General features: G+C 44.2%; 1 protein-coding gene across 4 annotated transcripts; it reads left to right on the forward strand.

Annotated features, from left to right (window-relative positions):
• Positions 1–899: 899 nt before the first annotated feature.
• Positions 900–22,698, forward strand: ADGRG4 (adhesion G protein-coupled receptor G4). Of its 4 annotated transcripts, XM_062627378.1 has the most exons (16): positions 900–1,212; positions 1,915–2,047; positions 2,544–2,662; positions 3,725–3,935; positions 6,178–6,343; positions 6,464–6,613; positions 7,419–7,541; positions 9,149–9,194; positions 10,038–10,141; positions 10,894–11,015; positions 11,874–12,142; positions 13,172–13,265; positions 14,681–14,970; positions 15,499–15,600; positions 16,679–16,840; positions 17,456–17,662. In XM_062627378.1, exons 1-16 carry the CDS (start codon positions 1,032–1,034, stop codon positions 17,581–17,583), a joined length of 2,400 nt encoding a protein of 799 aa, XP_062483362.1. In that variant the 5' UTR covers positions 900–1,031; the 3' UTR covers positions 17,584–17,662. The 4 variants fall into 4 exon arrangements, 2 of the variants coding, with proteins under 2 accessions (XP_062483362.1, XP_062483364.1); XR_009966394.1 differs by lacking the exons at positions 14,681–14,970; positions 15,499–15,600; positions 16,679–16,840; positions 17,456–17,662 and adding exons at positions 19,255–21,664; positions 22,248–22,698; XR_009966393.1 differs by lacking the exons at positions 14,681–14,970; positions 15,499–15,600; positions 16,679–16,840; positions 17,456–17,662 and adding exons at positions 19,255–20,922; positions 21,265–22,698.
• The last annotated feature ends 62 nt before the right edge of the window (positions 22,699–22,760 follow it).

Here is a 22,760-nt window from a genome sequence, read left to right on the forward strand (position 1 = left end):
AACTGTGGAACCTTTAGTTGCATAAAGCAGAAGCAGAGTCAAAACCACAGTAATGCTTGACTTGGGGAAAAGTGTTTGAGCATCCAAGGTTTCTCTCTCATACACCGTATCCTGAGAGGATCCAAGTGCTTCCATGGCAAGCTGGGAGGTCTGTGCTGCAATGTAAGAGTTGGCTTCAGATCCTTCACTGGGGCCAATGCCCAAGGAAGCTGCCAGGATGAATCCCACGCCTCTTCTGCAGGACATCCTATTGCCTTCTGACCACAGCCCAGAAAAGGCAGGGGAGCTGGGTTCCCATCACATTTGAGTGGTTGAAAATGGCTTACAAAGGCCATGCTTAGTGGGGAACAGCCCTGTAGAGACAGGAGTGAGCTGGGAACACTTGAAACATCCCTGTCCTAAGGACATCTCACTTCTTTGCCCCCAGTTAAATTAAAGGTCCCTTGAGATGCTCTATCTACAACTGAGAGCGGTCTCTTTGCATCTTTCTGCCTTGCCTGAAGCCATCCAAAGAGAGACACAGTCATTCCAAACCTCCTGATGTCAGCAAACACAGTTACCCAGAAGATACCAGCTGTTTTGAGGACAAAAAGCTGGAATCCAAAGGAGATACTGAAAGCAGTTACTTAAATCCCAGTTTTCCAGGGACCTTGGCATCTGCCACCTCTGTTTGGACACAGGGGTACCCAAGCACCTCATCATTTTATGGCTAGCTCACTCCAGACTTTAAAACATGGTTGATAAATGCTTACTTGTGACAAAGGTGTTCCTGTGCCAGGATAACATGAACAGGAAACCTCTTGTGGTACTTATCATGAAGCTATAAAAAGATTCCTGTGTCTGTATTCCCAGTAATTCATCCTTTATAAAGCATCTCCAGTGATAGGGTACTAGTGTGCATAAGAAGCGACATTTGCCATTGGACTGCACTTATGGCAAACAAAATACATACCTAAATTATCCAATTCAATATACTTTTCTGGGTTACTCCTTCATTTTGTAGTCACTTCTAATTGTGGAATGTTACTAATATGGTAGCCTTGTTTGTGTATCATGTTTGTAGCTACATCTGTAAGGCCATTATAAAGGCCACATCACTTGAAACACAAGAAGCGCTGAGTCTCAAGATCAAGCAATCCTTGAATGGCACTTATGAAGAGGCACTATTATCCTTGTATGTGAAACCTGAAGATGTGGCTGTCAAGCCAATAGGTAATGTAATACTTCATTAAAAGCTCGTTGGAAACCACATGCTTTGTAATTCTGAGGACACTCCCCACCCTCACAGCAAAGAACTTCCGTATATCTAACCTGTGTCTACCATCTTTCTGTTCAAAGCTGTTCCCTCTTATCCCATCACTACTTGCTCTTATAAATAGTCCCTCTTTAAGTTCTCCAGTTCCACTCTCTTTGTTGGTTTGGTTACAATCTCCATTGCTCCTTAAAACACAGAAGTAAGCCAGAGAGAAGAGCTATAAAACTGTACTTGGACTTCAAAAGCACATCTTATACCACAGACTTACAAAAGATCATCTATTTATTGCAGCCAAATAAAGTCTGGAGGAAGGGCACTGAGGGGATAATGAGGGGCAGTGTGAAAGCACCTTCAGATAGGTTAGAGAAGCCTGAAGGATGTTCTGACATTAAATATGGTTGGTGATGCTGGGAGAATGACGCTTTACCTGAGAACTGACCTTGCTAAGCAAAAGGGAAGAAGGCTGTAGAAGAACAGATGAAATACTTCAGCAAAATGCTCTCTTGCAGCCAGTAAACTTGTCAAATGCTCCTCTCCAGTCTGCAGATTACAGCTCATTCCCAACAGGAAAGGAGGCCAGAGAACAGTGTGTTGGGGGGTGGTGTTTACCTTTCAGTTATTCTGTCTTTTGAAAGGGATTCTATGTGTTTCTTCCTCAGCCCTCATGGATTGTCCAGAAAGCTTTTCCCACACAACCTACAAGGGGAATTATTCCTGGCCGCTAACAAAGCCAGCGGCCAAAGCGGCGGTGAACTGCAGGAAAAACCCTCTGCAGTCTGCTGAGAGGAGCTGGTGAGTGACAAAATCATCTCCTTTTGGTTCCTGCATGGAAACGGGAGGGAGAGCCAAGCTCGGAGTGGTGGGAAAGCAGATGGCAGCGTGCCGTGGCGCACAGCACCGCCGTGCCAAGGAAGATGCGGAGTGTGCAGGGATGCTCCAGCACAGGCTGCGGGAGAAGGGAGCCCTGCATCACTTCATCACCTGCAGCAAGCACAAGCAGCACTTGACTCTCTGCTTGAGCAGGGAGAGGGAATGGATGCCCGGTAGTGGTTTGTGCCATCCATTCACAGCTCTGCCTTCCAGTACCTCCAGATGCATTTCAAATTGCTCTGGCATTTAGGCTCTGCTCCCACTCTGCTAAATGAGTGCTAAGTCAGATCTGGCTTGTAAGTCAGTTTTAAAAGTGGGCTAAGTAATGACATTGAATGTACCTGAGTGGGAAATATGAGGAACATCCATTAATACATGTTTTTTTCTTGTAACAATGTACACTGTTTTCCTTTTTCAGTGGAATTAATATTGAACTGGAGCAAGCTTTTTGGAGGAAACCAGATTTGACTGAATGTAGATTACTGGAAGAACTCCCAAATAATATCTTAGACCTCCAGGATACCATGATAACAGAAGGTAAGGCATCAAATACTTCAGTGATAACAGTGAATTAAGGTAAAAACAGTTATACTTAGATAATGCTTATGTTAGACATCTGAAGAACCAAAGCAATAAGGTTGTTTTATGTGCATCCTGCTCACCTGGGCATCTTAAAGTGGTTTTAATGTAGATGAATTTTTGCAGGTGCTTCAAAATTCTCTAGCAATCACTTTGAAGACTTGTCTCAAATCAGAGATTAGACTTAGAACAAAGTGAATTACTGCTGAATAACATGACAGGTTTTGCCTGTCTATGTTACTGCATTGAAGTAGTTGATAATGTTGTACAAAGAGGCACTGATTAGTGTATGGAAGCGAAAAGTTTGTGCTGTAATTCATATAAGCTCTAAGGTGACCTTTAACCGCCTGATTATATCTTTGCTAAGCTATGCAAACAGTACAAGTTGTTTGAATGGTGAACAAAACCAATACCATTGCTCATCCACCTACTCAGCAGTGGCATCAAATAATAGAGCCTTGAAAGAGATGTGCAGTTGCATGCGGGCTGTCTGAGTCCCCGGGTGAAAAACTGCTTCTATAAAAACACTGAGGAGAGATGATGAGATGGTGAATGGCAAATACAGCTCTTCAAACTCTATCATTCAGAAATGGCTTTTGCTGCTGCCCCGGTTAAGCAGCATTTGGGCAGATAGGAAGAACTTGTGTAAATCTGAACTCCAAAATCTGAACTTGTGTAAATCTGAACTTGTAAGCATGACCAAAGCTAAAAGTAAATGTTGCTTACAGGTAACCTTTAGAATCTAAAAGGAGGTGAGAATACTCTGATTCCTTTAACATACAAGCTGAGATACCCAGGTCTTACTTTTTGCCAGCTTCACTGATATGTTGAGGGCTCATTGACCTACTCTTAGGACATAATTCTGTAGTAGATTGGAAGCATTATATCCATATGGAAAGAGAACAGAAGCAGACCAGTTCCTTGCTTTAACATAGAGGCACGGAGCTGTATAGCTAGACTGTACAACTAGACATATAGCTATGCCATGTAAATCACCCGTGCTTTCTTCTTTTTCCTCAGAGAATGCACAGGATGTTGCAGAGCAGATTCTGTACCTCTTGCCAAATGCAACCCTGCAAATGGAAGAACTGGAAGTCATCACAAGTAAAGTTTCTGAGATTGTAAGGCTTGCAGACGTGAGCGTGGCACTTGCAGAGTCCATATTGTCTATACTAAACTATATTTTGCTGCAAGAAATAGAAGATGAGAACATGAGAAAAGTGACCAATAGGTAAGTAAGATAACACCCAGAAGTGGCTTCCTAAGCTACAAAGGCACCATGGAGTAGTCCATTAAAGTAGCACCACAACACTTAGCAATATCCATACTTGGATCTTAAACGTGTTTGTGGTTCTTAGCAGTAGAAACTGGTTATTGCGTTGGCAAAGGTGCTTTTATCAGCACCAGCTCTGCAGAAGTCACCATCAGGGTTGTTCTCTGTGGGCATCTCAGTCTGGAGGCAGAGCAGAGATTGCTGAACTGCCATCTCATCTCCAAGGTGATCTTCACATCCCAGCATGGAGGGCTTCCAAATCTACATTTAGGATCCTACATCCATTATGTGATCCTCACCCGTGCTAAAATTGAAGTTGCTAGATAACTTTGAAAACATCTCTGTCCTTTGAGATCTTAAAGGTGACTCAACTGCCTATTTAAAGGCAACTCAACCGCTTGGTTTTGAAATGTCTGTTCAGAAAACTACTGCCAGTCTCTTCAAAGGCAAATGCAAGTACAGAGTTCACCCACCTCTGGTCTGGCCATGGCAGCTTACCCACTTCTCACTGCACAGCCTGAGGCTCCAAAGAGGAGGGATTATCCTACATTGCACTGACCGCTGCTAACCAACAGTGTAAGGATGCTGCATTCATTGTATTAAAGTCTCTCAGCATCTCTCATTTTAAAGCCTGATTATCAGTGATTTTCTGGTTTACTTAAGGTAAACCAGTACTTTAATAAGAAATGTCAATAAGAAATATCCAAAGCAAGGGAAGTTAACTTTGCACTGAAGTTCTAGGTGAGGCATGGGGTAGGCAAGAAGCCAGTTGTTTGCACTGGACACCTCTGCGTTGCCTTTTCAAACTCAGGAGGCTGCAAGGAGGAGTAGCCAAAACCAGCTTAGAAAATCTGCCAGGGAGAAAGCAGTGAGCAGCATCGTGATCCTTTCGGCTCTGTGCTCTCCCTTCAAAATCTACTGCACCGCAGTGTGTGGAGAGGGGGCTGTGATAGCTGCCAGCACTCAACACCTCTGCCTTCCCAAATAGGCTGGGAGGGGGTTTAAGTGAAATGTTTACTGTGGCTTCTCCCATGAAATACAAAGTTTTAGGGACACAGATGATGTTCTGATAGGCCCTGGAGTCCTGATCCTTAGGGGAACGAACTGGTAGGTGCAGATTGTAATAATAGTGCCTTCACAACTCCAGTCTTTGCTATTTTCACTTTCCCATCAATCAAACCTTACTTTAAAGCACCAAAGAGCATGACCACTGTGATGATGCCTGCTGAGTCCCACCATGACGATATCCTCACGAGAGCTATTATGCTGCTTCTTCCAGATCTCAGCAGAGACTTTGCATCCCAGATATTCTGGGGCAGTTGAACTCCAGGCTTTGCAGCTCTAGGGCAGTTTTGGGGCTCCTTGTGTGTTTGGGACTGACGATGCATGAAGAGAGCACCAGAGCAAAGGACAGTAAGGTTTTCCTTCAGTCTCTTGGGGGCAGCTCTCTTGCAGGTTTTCAATAGGGTATTATCCCTTTTGCATCTCTGAATAGCCTTAAGGGAGGCCAAACAAGACCTGGAGCTGCCTCTGATGCTTAATACCCAGGAGCATCAAGCAACCCTAATTTATTGCTTCCTTTAGATTCCAGCCTCTTCTCTCTACTTAGAAAAAGCCCACTGATAGCAGGGCCTGGAAAGCCTGGAAATCTCCATCCTCAGTGATATCCAGAGCTTTCCCTGGCAAGACCCTGAGCAAATGACCTGTGTTTAAAGTATTCCCTGCCTGGGGAAGGCAGGAAGCTGGATGTCAGAACTCCAGAGGTTCCCTGCAGACTATATTATTCTGGCTCTGATATTTCACCTGGAGGTACAATTAGATGACTGCAGACAATCAAATCAGCAGGTTTTACAAGTCACTGCCTTCCAGATGAAACGCAGTATTTGACTGGGTGTGAATTTAGACTTGGGTCTTCCCAGAGCCACCTTGTGTTGTCCCTGTAGGAGGGTATCATTCACCTACCAGACTTTAAGCTTACAACATGCTAACTCAACCATTGTCTGACCCTGTGCCAGACAAAATGCCATCCACCCATTAATGGACCCATTCTGCTCTAGTGATTGCTCCTTGTGGTCATAAATCACAGCAGAGGTTTTTAACTGCTTCTCTTCTCCTGGGTGCATATTAAGAAGCCAGCAGAACGTTTCAAGAGATGTATATTTCTTGCTTCTTCTCCTTCTTGCTGTTGCTCTTGGTAAAGTATCCTGAAGACAACTGAGGAGATGGGCTATAAGGTGACTTACACAGAAAGAAACACATCGGTCATAACCACTTCCATGGCTCTGCTGGTGACGCGTCCAGACCCCAGCACGTTTGGAGGGCTGGCCTTTGGCGTTACCTCCTACAACAGAGGCCTGGATCTCAAGGTGAGAGCAAAATATCACCTCGGGGACCACCGACTCAACCAGACAATCCTGCTGTGTTGTACCATGGCATATTCGACCTGAGGAAAGCGTCTCTGAACACATCATCTCTCTTCCCTGCAGATCAACATTCAGGAAAACCCTTTCAAAGAGGCCTTGGCCTCGGTGTTTTTGCCAGAATCACTGAAGAAATTCCTTGGGATCAAGCACTCTGACCCGGAGAAGCGTTCCAAGATCCAGTTTAACTTCTTTGGCACGACTTCACTCTTTGTGGTAACTACAACTCCTACCAAATGCGAACACAGCAGGAATCAGTTCTGCTGTTCTTGGTGTGTGCTAAAGAAAAAACCCAATAGTTTTATCTGTTCTGGGCACATTTAGCATCAGACTGATGGAGCACTAAGAACTGTGCAGGGAAAATGTTCCCAGGCAGCAAAACCTTCTCTGCAGCAAGGATGCTCTGAGAGGTGTCTGTAGACCTCAGACTTGGTGCTCACTGTCTGTAGCTAAAGCTGTTCTAATACTTCTGTAGGAAAAGAACATCCCTTAATCTTCCCCTGCTGGTGAGCCCTTGCTTAAGGAACATGCACAGTACATGTCAAATAGCATTGAAATAACTTCAAGATTTATGTCTTCATTAAAATAACAGCATTTAGGGCTATTCTACTACTTGCTGTTTTCTTATCTCAGGGGGGAGTGGGTGAATGTGATTTAAAAAGGAGACATTTCTTTTGGTGTGATGGAGCAATACAGTGTGCTGAGCAATGCTTTTCACGCAGAAGCAGCACTCCTCATTGTGTCTGCTGTCTAATGAGCTTAATGATGTACAACTGGATGTTCTGATGTACTGAAATGATTATACAGCTTTCTCAATCCAGATGATGCATCTGAAACTCTGTTCTGCTTCAGCTGCTCTGGAGACTGCGCCTGAATATGCAACTAATTACATTTTCTAATGAAGTAGCAAGTGGCTAAATTACATCAGGCATCCCATGTGTTCCAAAAAATACAACTGAAGAAAATGGAAGCAGGGAAGAGCTTGGGTTTTACTTTTCATGTGTGTATTTTCCCACTGCAGGATGGCAGCTTAACGAAGGAGAGGTTGAATACTTATGTTGTGAGTGCCAGCATTGAAAATGCATCAGTTCAGACCCTTAAGGAGCCTGTGACTATTACTCTTCAGCACATAGACCATAATACGGTAGGATGTGTTCATTTTATCAGAGACATGTTGAAGTAGAGCCTATTTCACTTGGCCTTACAATAAGCCATCAACAGAACAAATGAGTTTAGACCACTTTGCTGCCTGACCTCTCTGTGATCATCAATCCAAATGCTCACAGACCATGAAGATGTTGGTATTTAATTCTGCAGTTAGCAAAGCTTGCATCTCCTCTCTACTAAATCCATGCTTGGCAGCAAGGGGCATTTCATTGTTTCCTTGTTTTGATCTGATTTTTTCCAAGGAACAGTTGATTTGCTAAAGAACTGCAGGTTTTGGATTTGACTGAAACCATTTGTAGTCACTCGAAATCCAGCAAATTGGTTTAGCCACCAAAAGAGGTAAATTAAAAGAAAAAAATCAAAGCATTGCACAGATATCTTCAAAATGAATTTCTTCGGTTTCAAAATGATGGTTTGAAACTAAAATCTACCTTAAGTTATTTTTAAATGAGCACAGGTCAAGCTTGGTGACTGAGTTCCCCCTTAGCATTTGTGCGTTGCCCACCTTTATGGCCCAGCCTCCATGTGAGTATATTGCAAACTAACAGCAGAACCAAATTAGTCCATGAGATGAATGTGATTGAAGTTCAAGTTAATGAGAGCTTGAAAATGCTGCTTTTATGTCAATAAGCTCCTTCCAGTCAGTTCTAGCAGATTATCTGTGTACCCAAAGACTTCATCTAGATAACCCCCCCTCTTCCATCACTTTTACTCCACCATCTGGCACCTCTCAGACTTTTTTCCTTGACCTTTTAAAATTATCCTCATTAAATATTTAATGGAATATCATCCTAACCTACATCTTTGGCTCTCTGCCTCATTATATTTGACAGTCTGCCGATCACGGATCTTATCAGCTTATCTGTTAGGGTGGCTTCCTGGAAACTCTGTGCTTTATTAAACTTTATTAATACTATAATAAAAGAAAATGAATCTGTGCCTTGGGAAAGTTTGTTGCAGCATCATGAGTAATAAACTAGAATGTCCCCAAGAGAAAACACTGCTTTGGATACCCATTTATATCTGTTCAGCTCTTATGTGTCTTCCCTGCCTGGCTTCAGAATGGGAACATAGACACTGTAAAATAGAAGCTGAGAACTGTGGGGGTTTATTGTGTAAAGTCTCAGGTTGTTATTGTAGTCTTAGTCATAACTTGTGAAATTCACTGGTAATTTGGTATGACATCTCCAAGAGCACATGAAGCCACTGAGATTAGACACAGGCATCGCTCTAAACTGGACAACCTGTCAGATTTTCTGCTGTCCTTAAATACTACAAGAGAAAAGAAGACTGCTAAAACTGGGAAAATCACTGACTCCTGGCATTTCCCTTGGTAAAGGGCAAGGTGAAAACTGGGAGTGGCTTGGAGCAAGCTGCTCTAGTGGAAGGTGCCCCTGCCCATGGCAGGGGGATGGGGCTGGATAAGCCTTAAAGTCCCTTCCAACCCAAACCAGGCTGGGATTATATAATCCATCTGATTCCCAATGAACTGCTGGCATCTTCAGTGACCTGCACATCTGTGAGTACACATGGGTTATAGGTGTGCTGACTGAATGTCACAGCCTCCTTTTTCTCTGCTTCCAGGGGAATGCAGCGGTGCACTGTGTCTTTTGGGACTTCGAGAAGAACAGTAAGTGTTACTTACAGAGCTTCAGGCTTGATCTGTCTCCAGCAGCACAGAGCCTTTGGCTCCTTGACGTTGCAGCTTACAGCTTTGAGGGTGTCCTGTTGAGTCTGTGCCGCTGACTCTTGTTGGTACCTCAGGAATCACTGTTATCAGTAGGAGACACGTGTGGCACTGTACAGAGATGCATCCACATGAATAAGAAGACTTAGCCTAAGGAAATCAGAAATGAAAGGAAATGTGAGCTGATTTCTCGTAGTTACTTCAGGGAAGTCAGTGGGGCTTTGCTGGGGTTAAGTCTTGAATATGGCTCTTGAGAGAAGGAAAGGGAACTGTGTATTGGGTGAACTCAGAACACATGGGAGAGGTTTTCTCTGCACTTCTTGGTGTTAGAATATCTATTTTTAAGAATCAGAAGCTGAGTTCTGAACGCATCATACATGCCACATAAATAGGGACATAAAGTTAATCTTACCAGGGAAGATCTGGCTTTTTCAATGCTACACTGTGCCTAAAGAAACCCTCTGCCCTTGCCTTCTGTGTTTGCACATCCTGCAGCGTCATCTAGTCCAGCACACTCTTCCTTACCTTCTTGCTTTCTCTGTGTGCAGGCATAGAAATGACTTCAAATATTTCTGCATCCACCAAAGGCTTTCAGCCAAGTTTTGAGATTCTCAGGCAACTACAGAAGAAGTGCTCCTGTGTGAAATCTCACTTGTGTGCTGCTCAATGACCCTGCAATCTGTACCAACTTGAGCTCGTATTCACACATTCTGCAGGCTGCAGAGCTATAAATGACTGAGCATGACTAACTCTCTGCTTAAAACTCCCTTTTTCTCTATTACACAGATGGACTGGGTGGTTGGAATACGTCAGGGTGTGAAATGGATTCTACAGATAGGAATTATACAATCTGTTTTTGTAACCATCTTACCCATTTTGGAGTCCTACTGGTAAGCATTGCGTGAATCATCTCCAAGAATCCCGTGGCATTAACCAAAGTCATCACTAGTTTTGGGGAGGGATGGGAGATTCAGAGCTATACAAGCTGTTAGTTATCTGCAGGTTTGTCAAAATCACCATTAACAAACCAAGCAGTTACAATAATTGGTTATGGTATAAAGTCCTCTAAAGGTCTTCATTAGACATTTAGACTTGCTGTTAGACAACAGACTTGCTTCAAGGCAAATTCATTTTACAAGATGTAGTTTGGACTTCTTTTGCAATCATCAACTCCGTTAATGTGTTATTTGCTGCATTGGAAATACTGTGTTAAGCTTACTGCCTGTCAGTGGCAGCTAGTGAAGTCACATCTTCCTGCAAGTGGAATCTGTGCTCTGTCAAAAAGGAAAGCTTCGTATAAATATGGGAGATGTCATTTTTAATCTATAATACAGGGAAAACTGCATCTAAAAGCTGAATGTCAAAACCTGAGATGACTGCCTGAGAATGGGCTGCAACACATGCAAAGGGATAGGCAAGGTCAGAGCAGGCTGAGTAGGCTGAAGTTGTCTAATCCCAGCAGGATACAGCCATTGCAATGGGGTAATGCCAGCCCTATTACCTTCAATAGCAATATTAATGGAAACCCTCCAAAAGTGGCAATAAGCAGGATGGAAATAAATTTCTTTATCAATATGAAAGGTGGAAATGAATTTTCATTATCGGTTATGGCAAACGAGTGATTTCTTATCTTGTTACATAGGACTTGGCCCGGACGGAGATAAATACCACACAGGAGCGAATATTAACTCTGATAAGCTATGCAGGATGTGGTGCTTCTTCCCTGTTTCTGTGTTTAACACTGGTGACATATCTAGCCCTTGAGTAAGTCTGATCCTTTTTCCTATGTCCTTTTTACTCCTATTGCAATAATGAATTTGAAGCAACTATCAGAAGGTTTGGTGATATTTGGTGCTGTGATGCATAGGAGGGAAGATGTAAATGTTGCTTTACTTTAACCATGACCGTGGCAAAATAAGAGGGATCCAAACACTCATGCTTCAGTACAAGCCCTGGTCTGAACTGCTCAGCAACTTCGATGTTCCTCATTTTCAGTAATTTCATAAACTTACCCACTGATACAAAACACTCATGTAGACACAACTTATCGAATAACAGAATCCCAGCCTGGTTTGTGTTGGAAGGGACCCCAAAGCTCATCCAGTCCCAACCCCTGCCACGAGCAGGGACCCCTTCCACTAGAGCAGCTTGCTCCAAGCCCCTGTGTCCAACCTGCCCTTGAACACTGCCAGGGATGGGGCAGCCACAGCTTCTCTGGGCACCCTGTGCCAGCGCCTCAGCACCCTCACAGGGAAGAGCTTCTGCCTAAGAGCTCATCTCAGTCTCCCCTCGGGCAGGTTAAAGCCATTCCCCTTGGCCTGTCCCTCCATCCCTTGTCCCAAGCCCCTCTCCAGCTTTCCTGCAGCCCCTTCAGGCACTGGAGCTGCTCTCAGGTCTCCCCTTCAGGAGCCTTCTCTTCTCCAGGCTGACCCAGCCCAGCTCGCTCAGCCTGGCTCTAGTGCAGAGCTGCTCCAGGCTTTGCAGCATCTCTGTCGTTCATCTCATACCACAAGAACCCAATCTGTAACACAACAAACACCCATTTGTGCTACTTGGCACTAGTGAATGCACCCAGCATAAGTCCTGCAATGACAACCCTGTGGACTTTCCCATTCCTTTTAGAAAGCTGCGGAGAGACAACCCTGCAAAACTCCTGCTCAACCTTTGTGCTGCACTGCTGATGCTGAACGTGGTCTTCCTCACCAATTCCTGGCTGGCCTCTTTCAACCAGCCTGCTCTCTGTATCACCGTGGCCATGCTCCTTCACTACTTCCTCCTTGCAGCTTTCACGTGGATGTGTCTGGAGTCTGTTCAGTTTTACTTGGCTCTCGTCAAGGTTTTCAATGTCTACGTCCCAAAGTACATCCTAAAATGCTCTATTGCTGGCTGGGGTAAGTAAGCACCTCTTCTGTAGGGTGTACCTGTTGCTCCCTGCATGGTCATATGCAAGGAAAGGTGGAAGTGGGTATAAGGAACTGCTTTCCCTACCCCTCTTTCTCTCTTACAGGGATGCTTTATCATGGCATCTCACAGCAGTGCGTGTCTCTGAGGAAGTATGAGCTGCCCACAGCCTTCATCTCTGTGCTGGTGATGCTCAGAAGTGATTTTAATCTCCTTCTCTAGGCTTTTTACCTGCTATTCTATGCATGATTCCCCCATGGGGGCTGGATTTGGCTTTCATTCATAACTCTCCTGAGGACTTAATTCATTCACTTTTCCTCCAAGAACTGAGCATCAGAGACTTGTTTGGGAGAAACATAACCAAAAGAACCCAAAATACTGGCTCAGCTCTTAAGAGATGTTATCAGAGGCACTAACCCAGAGCAGAATCAGATCTGTGTGTTTTGGGTTGCCATGAGATGCCATTTTAAAGGGGTTATTAGGCTTTTGAATGTCATCATCCTTACCCCTAGATCTCAGGTGGCACATAGTAGTTCTCAGCCCTCCGTGATGGTGATGTTAGTGACAGCCGTCCCCAGCAGAAAAACCAGGACTGAAAGAAATCCAGGAAATGGGAAGTGGGCTGAAGGGAAGACACTGCCTGGGAAACATCTGTTTCTATTGGATCGTAACACAAAATGCTGTGGTTTGCTTATCTCGTGACGCTGCTGTTTGTACTAATCACTTAATTTCATTGAACCAGATTGGATCCCTTCTGGAGCCGTTTGAACACTCACAAACATTTTGCAAACACAGATATTTTCATGCCTACTCGTTTGTAATTTACATAAATAAGGAGATTAAGCCTGCTCTGCCATGCATTGAATCACACTTGTCTCAAAGGGGATCCTTAGGGGTACGGTTTGATCCAAAGATGTCCGAGTCTGCTGTGTACCCGTCAGATTAGCTGACATCTTTCCATAGGCTCCATGTTTTCTTATTAATCTAAGTATTTCTTTTCCTCTTGTTTTCCATACTAGGAATACCAGCTCTCATCATTTCTATTGTGCTCATTATAAATAAAGACTTCTATGGCGATGGATCACTCTCAGAGAGCAACCCATTCAGCAACTTGTAAGTATAAGCTTTTTGATGGTCAGCAGAGTATCTAAAAGATACAAGAAATAACCAGAACAACTCTTCTCTGGCTTCGGTCTTTTCTCCCCCATCTTAATCCTCTTCTTTTAGTGGTTCTGGTTCATTGGATCACTTTGGATGTACAGCTACTACATGGAGTAATTCTCTCACACCAGTGGACTGGGCTTGAGGACAGGGAGGGCTTCTGCCAGTCAACTCCATGTGTGCTTTCTGGGAAATCTCTTTCTTTACATGACATTAGCTCAGTCTGATGTATATGTCTCATTCTCATGGATAACTCAGTCTCATGTGTATCTGCTCCTGCATGTTCGAAGTTCCTGGGAAAACCTAAAAGCAGAATAATGGCTTTGGATTTTGCACCTTTGTTTCTGTTTTTTTTTTTAATGTCAATTCACTGTCACTGTCTCTTCATCGTTTCCAATTCTTTTATTGACCTCCTCTCACCATCCTCCCTTTTCCTGGGGGAAAAGGCTGCATTCTTTCATCCTTCTTAAAGAAGGGTTTTCCAGTAAAGAATGCTCCATTTTTTCACCTGCTTTCTGTTTGGCACAATCTGATCACTTCTTGGCGAAGATTACCTGGGATATTTGAATTCCATCCCATCAGAGAGGCAATGCACGCCCAGAACACCTCAGAGGGAAAACTGTTACCCATCTCCAGCAAAAAAGGCAGTAAAACTCACTTATGCCTGAGGAAAAGCTAACCAGGGCTCATCTCTGTGTTATCCTAATGAAGTGGTATTTAACTCAGTTTTCCTAAGGCAGGGTTTCTTTGTGTATGTAGAAACATAGAATCCCAGACTGGTTTGGGTTGAGGGGACCTTAAAGCTCCTCCAGTTCCAACCCCTGCCACGGGCAGGGACACCTTCCACTGGAGCAGCTTGCTCCAAGCCCCTGTGTCCAACCTGCCCTTGAACACTGCCAGGGATGGGGCAGCCACAGCTTCTCTGGGCACCCTGTGCCAGCGCCTCAGCACCCTCACAGGGAAGAGCTTCTGCCTTATCTCCAATTTGAACTTCCCCTGTTTCAGTATGAACCCATTGGCCCTTGCCCTGTAGCTACAGTCCCGGATGAAGTTAATAATTAATATTAGTATAATAAGAATTATATTTACGAACATTAGTTACATTATGAAGTTGTGTAACCATTGCCAGGTTTATCTGAATTTGGCAGAAATATTAAAGTCTCAAAGTTGAATTTCTGTAACATCTGTAAAAAAGGCAAGTGTGGAGATTCTGTGGATGTCCTCACTGACGGGAAGTGATTGCTGTTAGGGAATGCTCCTTACTAGGGTTTGGAGAACCATACAAGACACTTATATCGGGAACCAGGCTTCCTTAGTTTCATTGCTCGCAGAACTCCTCACTGAACACGTACCTCCCTTTCTTGCAGCTGCTGGATTCAGGAGAACACAGTGTTTTACATCTCCGTTGTGGCCTACATCTTCTTGATATTTTTGATCAACACAGCCATGTTCATCACTGTTCTCCTTCAAATCCACTCCATGAAATCCAGGACACTCAAGAGATCCAGGTTCTGGAAACGAAGTTTTCTCCAAGACCTCAAAAGTGCTTTCAGCTTGATGTTCCTTTTGGGCTTAACTTGGGGCTTTGTCTTTTTTGCCTGGGGAGCAGTGAGGATATTGTTCTTATATCTCTTCAGCATCTTTAACACCTTGCAAGGTAATATCTGAATGGAATACTGTTATAAATACAACAGTTTAGGGCCATGGAACAGAAATAAATATGCATCATCATGTAGTTCAAGCATGGAGAAGAGGTTATATGGCTTTTATGTTAGTGTTTAGCTATTGTAATGGGAAAGCTCCACTGCAGTGGGATGATAGTGGTGTTTAAATAGTGTTGCTGGGATAGATATACTAGTAAAGACGCAAACTCATGCCTGTGAAACATGGGTCCCAGTAAATTCATCCTTTTCAGGGTGGCACAGTCCTTTTCATCTGGGCACAGAAATGGTTGATAGAATCTACAGTGACTTGCAAGTTATTTTGATACCAAATCTGCAGAAAGCTCTTCCCATTACCCTTAGATGTGCACAAAGGACTTGGTGCAGTTCTGGTCCAGGTTCCACCTCTCTCTGCCCATACGTAACCTACTGGTAACTGAGTGGCATGCAGAAAACATAGGAAAGGGGCAGCAGGCTGGAGAATCCACCTGAAACCCTGTGAATTTCTCTGCTTACTTCTTTAGGGTTCTTTATCTTTGTGTTTCACTGCCTAATGAAGGAAGAAGTAGTGAAGCAGTGCCGAGTACACTTCTGCTGGGGGAGATGTCGGCGGAGTAACTACTCTGGTAAGCACTGAGGGGATTTGTTTAGCTTCACTCATAAGTCTTCTGCTGCTTTAAGAAATAAGGATCCCCTCTACAGCCCTTCTGCATTGCATTGGATAATTGCTCCTTAATAGCTCTTTATCCTCTTCCAATAGCTTCTGATGTGATATGATGGTGGCGTGACAGCACGCAGTCAAATGTAGATTACTAAAAGAGGTTTCAGCTTGGTCTCTAATTCTGTTCTCACATTCAGTGTTCCCTTAATGTGAGCTATGATTTTGGTGGCCTTCCAGTCTTCATAAAGCTGAGATTCAGAGATTTAGGTAGGATATTGGACATAGCAGTAGCTAACTTTTATGTGCAGGAGCAGGCTTTGCTCAGCCTGGGAAGAAGGGAATATAACCACTGTCTGGCTATCTGAGGGGTGGTTGTAGAGAAGAGACTCTTCTCAGAGGTGCACAGCAGGAAGAGGCAAAGGACATAAGCTGCAGCTATGGAAATAGCCACTATTTATAAGGAAACACTTTATCTCAGAAGGAAAGTAGTTGAATAGATGCCAGTGGCCTGACCAAGCTGATCCAGCTCTGGGCAGGAGGTTAAAGTGAAGCCCCCCAAAGGTCCCTTCCAACCTAAATCATAGTAAGATTCTGCTATCTGCCAGCTCAGCAAGAAATAACAAGTGCTGTGGCTTGTTCTGGGCTACCCCAGCAATGCTGATTCTGCACAGAAATGTGGAAGAACTTAGAGACTTCAGCACCTCTGTGTGCCTATCAAAAGTAGTTGACGTTACAAATGGGTATACCAAAGGAGAAGGCAAATCAGTTGGTTTAGTGTGTACCTTCTGTCTTCTTTGATACGGCCTTATCCAAATTAGATTGGGTCACTAACTAGGAGATAGAAGACTGGGTTGCTGGTACAAGTGTGACAGAGCCAGCGTGAAAGCTAACAGCAGTTGTGCTGCACAGGGACCCATGGCTTCAAGGCAGGTACAAAGGTGGCACAAGAGGCAAGCACAGACCATTCTCCTCCCTGATTTATCATAGTTTGAGATGTGAATATAGAGAAGTTTATTCCTGTGCCTTCCACTTTCTGATTTCAGACTGGAATGGGTCAGGTGCAGCTGCTGGATCTACACCAAAGTGTTTAAACCCCAACTCACCATCCCAGGCTATGTGGAATCTAAATTCTAATGGAACAAGTTCCATGTTCAATGGTTCAGATTTCCTTCCAAGGACTTCTTCAGATAGACATTTTAGGATGGGTAAGAAAGTGTGCACTGGTTCCATGTGGTGACTGCCAACTCCCAACCCATGGCAATAAACAGGAGCCCTTTCATTGCTTTGTCTCTGCCAGGCTTCAGTTTGGGGTTAATGGCTACATTACAGATGGCTTTTGCTGTACTAAGTAAGTCCTTAAGATCCTGTTGTATGGCTCTTCTGCAAAAGGAAGGGAATTCTCTGCTCAGTTTCCACCTTAAGCACCTAAGAGATGTTCTACCCTGGGCCACCTGGCTGTCATTCTCATGGGACATACTTCCAGTCTGGGAGCACTATAGCTTCTCCCATGCATTCCCAAAAGAGCAAAGACCTTGGGGAGCACAGAAAGCTGCTGCGAGCCTGGTTAATGCAGGAGAATCCCAGCAGGAGGGTTTGCTTTCCAAGGTGGAGAAATTGCTGCAGACCCATGTTCTGAATTAGGAATGCCTTTATAGGAATTCTGACCTAAGCACCAACTATTCCCGGTTGCTTTTGGAGCCACGCTGATTTCTGTTATTTCCCCAAAGTGGTTAAATGGGTGAGTTCTGCACAGACACGTTTCTTTCTAAATAGATTAGAACGGAACATTATAATGGAAAACTTCTCATTCTTTTCCATAGCTGAAGTTCATTCCAACCCCAGTGCTTTGCTCCCAGAAGACGCTGAGACCAAACATCCTTGCTCACAAAGAATATTCCCCATGGATCCAGGGCTGCACTATCCACCGAAAGCAACGTTTCTTCATTGATACTGAATTTGGTTTCTTCTGATGCTCTAAGGATGGTTCTTTTTTTGTGGCATGTAGAAATAAACATTGGTCTAAAGAATGACTTCTAATGTAGAGTTATCACTCTGAACACAATTAGAGAGCTAAGCCATCCCTATAGGGTACTCTAGGCTTCAGTGGAGTGGCACTACTGACCACGTAAGGAGTTGGTCCCCCAGTGTTTCCGAGATTAAACAGAGACTGGAATCATCCTCTTCCTCATGGTTCACCCTTCTCTGAGTTTGTCCTCTTTTTTCTTCTCTTTACACCTTCCTGCCATCCCTGTGCTCTTCTCTTCACTTGATTCTTATCCTCAGAACCTAATACCCATACCACTGAGTTTCAAGCCACAGTTTTGAGCCTGTTTGCTGTCTCACGCGTGGGTGTCAAAGTTCACCCATCAGTGTCTTTCCTTCCTTTTTCTTTGGTGGACTTTGGTCCACTTATACATTAAGAAATCTGACTCAGTTTCCTAAACTCTTCCTTCCAGTTTCATGTTTTTACTTTCAGACGTGTTGGCGCTGCTGGCTTACATACAGATCTCAAAGGAGATGTAGAGGCATGTTTACATGCTTGCCCCCTACCAAAGGGGAGCTTGCTTTCAGCAGATGGGTTTGAATCAGTAACTTGCCTGCACAATCAAATCCTAGTTTCAGTTTTGAATGCCCTTCTCTGTATCACTCAAGTAAAGGTTTGTTGATGATTGCTAATAGAGTAAAACACTAACTTGCTCAGATCACAGAGAAGTAACGAAGTATAGCGGAGCCATGTCTTAGAGGTGGTATGTACGATAGCGAATACAAAAGGTTCTTTCATTCTGTGAATAACTCCCACACAGCAATTAGTAGGAAAAGATGAGTATTTCAGTGTACAGTAGCTGCAGCCAGCCTACTTGAAAGGAGACAGCTCACCTCCCCTTCCTTGGCTTTCTGGGAGTAACGTTAGCATTGAAAACATACAAACGAGTTTCACCTCGCACCCAGATGTTTTAACTTGGAACTGCTTTCATCGAGAGAGAAACTGAATGTAAAGTATGTTGGACACTTGAACTAGCATCCTCTGCTTGTATTCTGTATTTTCATTAGTAAACTCTTTGTTCCACATCCTGCTGCTGAATAAAAGTTTTCCCTGCTTTCTGATGAGAAGCAGGACATGGCGTGCCATGGTGCTGTGTGCCATGGTGCTGTGTGCTAGGGCTGGGCCTGGGTCCCCTTGCGTCCCTAAACGGGATACTGTATACCTAAAGGGGAGTCCTGGGTGAGGGAAGAAAGGAGGCTGTGGAGGTCTGTACAGGAACTGGGGCAGGGGGGAATGGCTTTAACCTGCCCGAGGGGAGACTGAGATGAGCTCTTAGGCAGAAGCTCTTCCCTGGGAGGATGCTGAGGCGCTGGCACAGGGTGCCCAGAGAAGCTGTGGCTGCCCCATCCCTGGCAGTGTTCAAGGGCAGGTTGGACACAGGGGCTTGGAGCAAGCTGCTCTAGTGGAAGGGGTCTCTGCCCGTGGCAGGGGTTGGAGCTGGATGGGCTTTAAGGTCCCTTCCAACACAAACCAGTCTGGGATTCTATGTTTCATTACACTCCTGATAAAGACAAAATGCACCTTGGTTTTCTAAAGTTTTTGCTAATTGCCTTCATAACAACATTCAGTTATTAGCAGCAACAAAGATTTGGATAAAACCTGGAGAAGCAGTGAGAAAAGTGTTGGAATACTGAAGACTTCTCAGTCTTTCTTGGACAGAGCCATCAGCATGTTCCCTGCTTTAGAGGTGGGACAGAGGGAAGCAGAGCAGGCTGCATGGATGGGCCTCCATTCTTGCTGATGATTTGATTTTTCCATTAAAAAAGCAAAAGCTGAAGGAAATGTTTTAAAACCTGTCAACTTCTTATGCAAAATGCTAAGTGCTATTTGCTCTCCATCATATGTCTAATAGCTTTTCCACCTAACCAGTGCAGCATCCCTGGTTCAAGCACGGCATTGTTTTGGTTGTCAGCCGGAATGAGGATGTGTCATTTTCTTTGGGCTGAAATTGTATCTTCAGCACCTATTACATTTGCTCTTCTCTAATGTATCTACACCGACATTCTGCCACAGAACTGTGCACTGAGGGTTTGCACAGGGAGAGGATATGCACAAAGTCAAACCCAATGCAGAATTCCCATGTGCTTGTGGTTCACATCCTCATCATTCTAAGGGATGGGAGCAGCATCCGCAGCTCTGGCTTGAGCGTGACCTGACGAGCAGGAGCGTGCCAGTGATGCAGATGCATCCTCCTCCCTGCAGGCTGGATTGTATCAGTTGGCTCTGCTCCCTTGCTGAGAAAACAGCAATCTGAAAGCTCCCCTGATTTCTAAGTCAGTCTCATTTACTCCTAGATAGCTTATTTTTAGTGATATACACACACCAAGAAATGTGTGCTCTATTTTAAACCAATGGAAGGAGGATTTCTGACAGTATAGTTATCTATGGAGACAATTATTTAATGTCAGATCTCAGTGGGCTGTTAACAATAGGTTAGATGGTGCAGAAGAAACACAAAATGATAGTAAAATCACTGCAGCAGCTGGGGTGAGTGGGGCAAAACCCTCTTCACTCCCATCTTGCTGTTTAGACCAGCATGGAACCACCACCCTTCATACCAGTTAAGTCAGTGGATGCAAATCCAAGGTCTAAGCAGCTCACTCAAGGGTCCCTGGAGCCTTTTCACATCTCTGTATGGACAAGCTGCCTTCCAGCTCAATGCATGTACCATGCTTTAACAACCATAGATAGAGAACATTACACAGGATGACAGGTAAAGGTCAGTGCAGCTTGTTTAAGTTTATGAATCTACAGCAGTGGTTTGTAATACACTTTAGCAATACTGATGCCCAAGATGTATAATTCTCTCTCCATTTAGCAGACAGTTATTACTGGGGCAACAAAAGGAATGTCATTATGAGAAATGAGTTAAGATTAAAAATCAAAACACTGGGAAGATAATTACCCATTGCATAAGATGATGGTTAAGTCTTAATGCACAATACTGTGTGCTTCGAGGTATCAGAAAGTATTTAGCATGTAATGGCACTCTAATGGTTCTAAATTAAATGGATTATTGAGCATTTCAAGGATGCCCAAAAGAATTGTGCTTGCTGTATTACTCCATTGCCTGCTTGTTGCTGTAATGGAAGGAATTCAAGGGTACATTCCAGTGTTTATTTTTCTCTCTCTTCTAAGAAATGACACCAGTTTTTCCCCACCATTCCCATACTGAAACCGGCTGAGGAAACCCTTGGAAAAGGAGGCTGGAAGGGATGCAAGAATGGAGAAACAGGATAAAAGGTATTTGAAGCCATTGGTTAATGTCAGCACTTGAGATCCTGTCACAGGCAGACTGAGTCCCACTGACTCCACCGAATAGCCTGGATTCAGACATAGCAGAAGTGGAAACAGCCCTGGGTGTGTTAGTAACTTACTTTAAACATGGCCTGCTGTCTCTGACATTGACGCTCACTTCAGGTGTACATTTGGGCTTTCCCATTCAACACCTGGCTGCTTGAACACTGAGAAATGGACTGGGAACAGTCACACAAGTCACACAGCCCATATAAAAGCTGTCAGACAAAAGCTTCGTTCTTAGTATTGACATGAGTTACGATACTGTTTGTCCCCTCCTTTTTCCAGCAGGTCGAGGGAGGTGTAAGAGGAATGTGCCTGTGGTGCCCCAATGGCAGAGTTCTGCTCTGCGCTGAACAGGCTGGGCACATGGTTAGCATTTGGGCTCATCTGTAGAAGAGATCTTCATCTGAGAAAAGCCTTTTAGAAGAGAGGATGCCGCAACAGCGACTACCACAATGCAGGGCTAGGATAGACAAGCTGTTTGGTATCTCTCTGCTGTTATCACCCAGAGAACATAAACATCAGTGGAGAGACAGAGAGATAAACCAGCCAGCAATAAACAGATGGCCATGTTGCTGGGGGAGACAATCAAAGCAAGGGTCGAAAAGGAGTCTGAGATATAAAAGAGGAATGAAGACAACTAAATAGTTTTATGCAGAAAAGATACAAATAATGACCTAAGAAAGTGAGTTAAAATAATCCTACCCCCCCCCCCCCCCCCAGGCTGGCTAATGCAGCTGCAGTTCACTTTTGGGCTCCTGGCACTGTAGCTACAAAGCATTTTGACATACTTGTATAAATAACAATCAATGCAGCATGACCATTATTGCAATGTATGCTGAAATAACATCATTACACTACACAAAATAATTACCATTTTGGCAAGTCTGCTTCTGTGATGGAGGGAAGGTTTTGGCTCTCCTCTCTGTATTTTGGCTTGACGCACAGCAAATGGTACGCAAAGAGCTTTTTCTGAGCGGGTGACTCTATGCAGCACATGGGACTTCAGACAGGATTCACACTGCATTCAAACAGAAGATTTGCATTAAAAACACAGCTAAACGCTATTCTCTTGAGTATTTGACTCCATTTTTTTTTGCAGCATGGAGCTCAAAAGGAACATTCATTTTCTTCGAAGGCTGGTACTTAAAACAACAGCCAGAATTACCCAAATTGCTTTTCTCTTCACACCAGAAGATACTGCTCTAAAAGAATGCCTTAGAGTTGTTTACTGTTTGCAATAATGACGCCACTCTTTTCGTTTTCAGCTGGATTTGCACAACTGAAAGCTATCAGAATCTGTGTTTAAAACATGGTGTGTTTTTTTCCTGCCTGGTTTCTACCCATGTCAGTATCGAAGAGCACACAAAACTGATGAACAGAAACACTGAAATTCTACCCTCATAAACAAATTGCAGATTTCATGTTTACTGGATGTCCTTCAGGCTGTTGTTTGGTCTTGAGAACGTTATAGAATCTCAGCCTGGTTTGTGTTGGAAAGGACCTTAAAGCTCCTCCAGCTCCAACCCCTGCCACGGGCAGGGACCCTTCCACTAGAGCAGCTTGCTCCAAGCCCCTGTGTCCAACCTGGCCTTGAACACTGCCAGGGATGGGGCAGCCACAGCTTCTCTGGGCACCCTGTGCCAGCGCCTCAGCACCCTCCCAGGGAAGAGCTTCTGCCTAAGAGCTCATCTCAGTCTCCCCTCTGGCAGGTTAAAGCCATTCCCTCTTCTCCTGTTGTTACAGTCCCTGACGAAGAGTCCCTCTCCCCTAATGATTGA

Source organism: Pezoporus occidentalis, unplaced genomic scaffold (assembly GCF_034315485.1).
Source record: "Pezoporus occidentalis ecotype Australia unplaced genomic scaffold, CSIRO_AGI_Poc_V1 ctg30, whole genome shotgun sequence".
NCBI lineage: Eukaryota > Metazoa > Chordata > Aves > Psittaciformes > Psittacidae > Pezoporus > Pezoporus occidentalis.

What these genes read in the sequence shown, in the direction of transcription:
- ADGRG4 (XM_062627378.1), top strand. Translation starts at nt 1,032, where the DNA reads ATGGTAGCCTTGTTTGTGTATCATGTTTGTAGCTACATCTGTAAGGCC. An exon ending in AGCACATAGACCATAATACG is followed by an intron (nt 7,542 to 9,148) that starts GTAGGATGTGTT and finishes CTCTGCTTCCAG; the next exon opens with GGGAATGCAGCGGTGCACTG. An exon ending in CCCATTTTGGAGTCCTACTG is followed by an intron (nt 10,142 to 10,893) that starts GTAAGCATTGCG and finishes CTTGTTACATAG; the next exon opens with GACTTGGCCCGGACGGAGAT.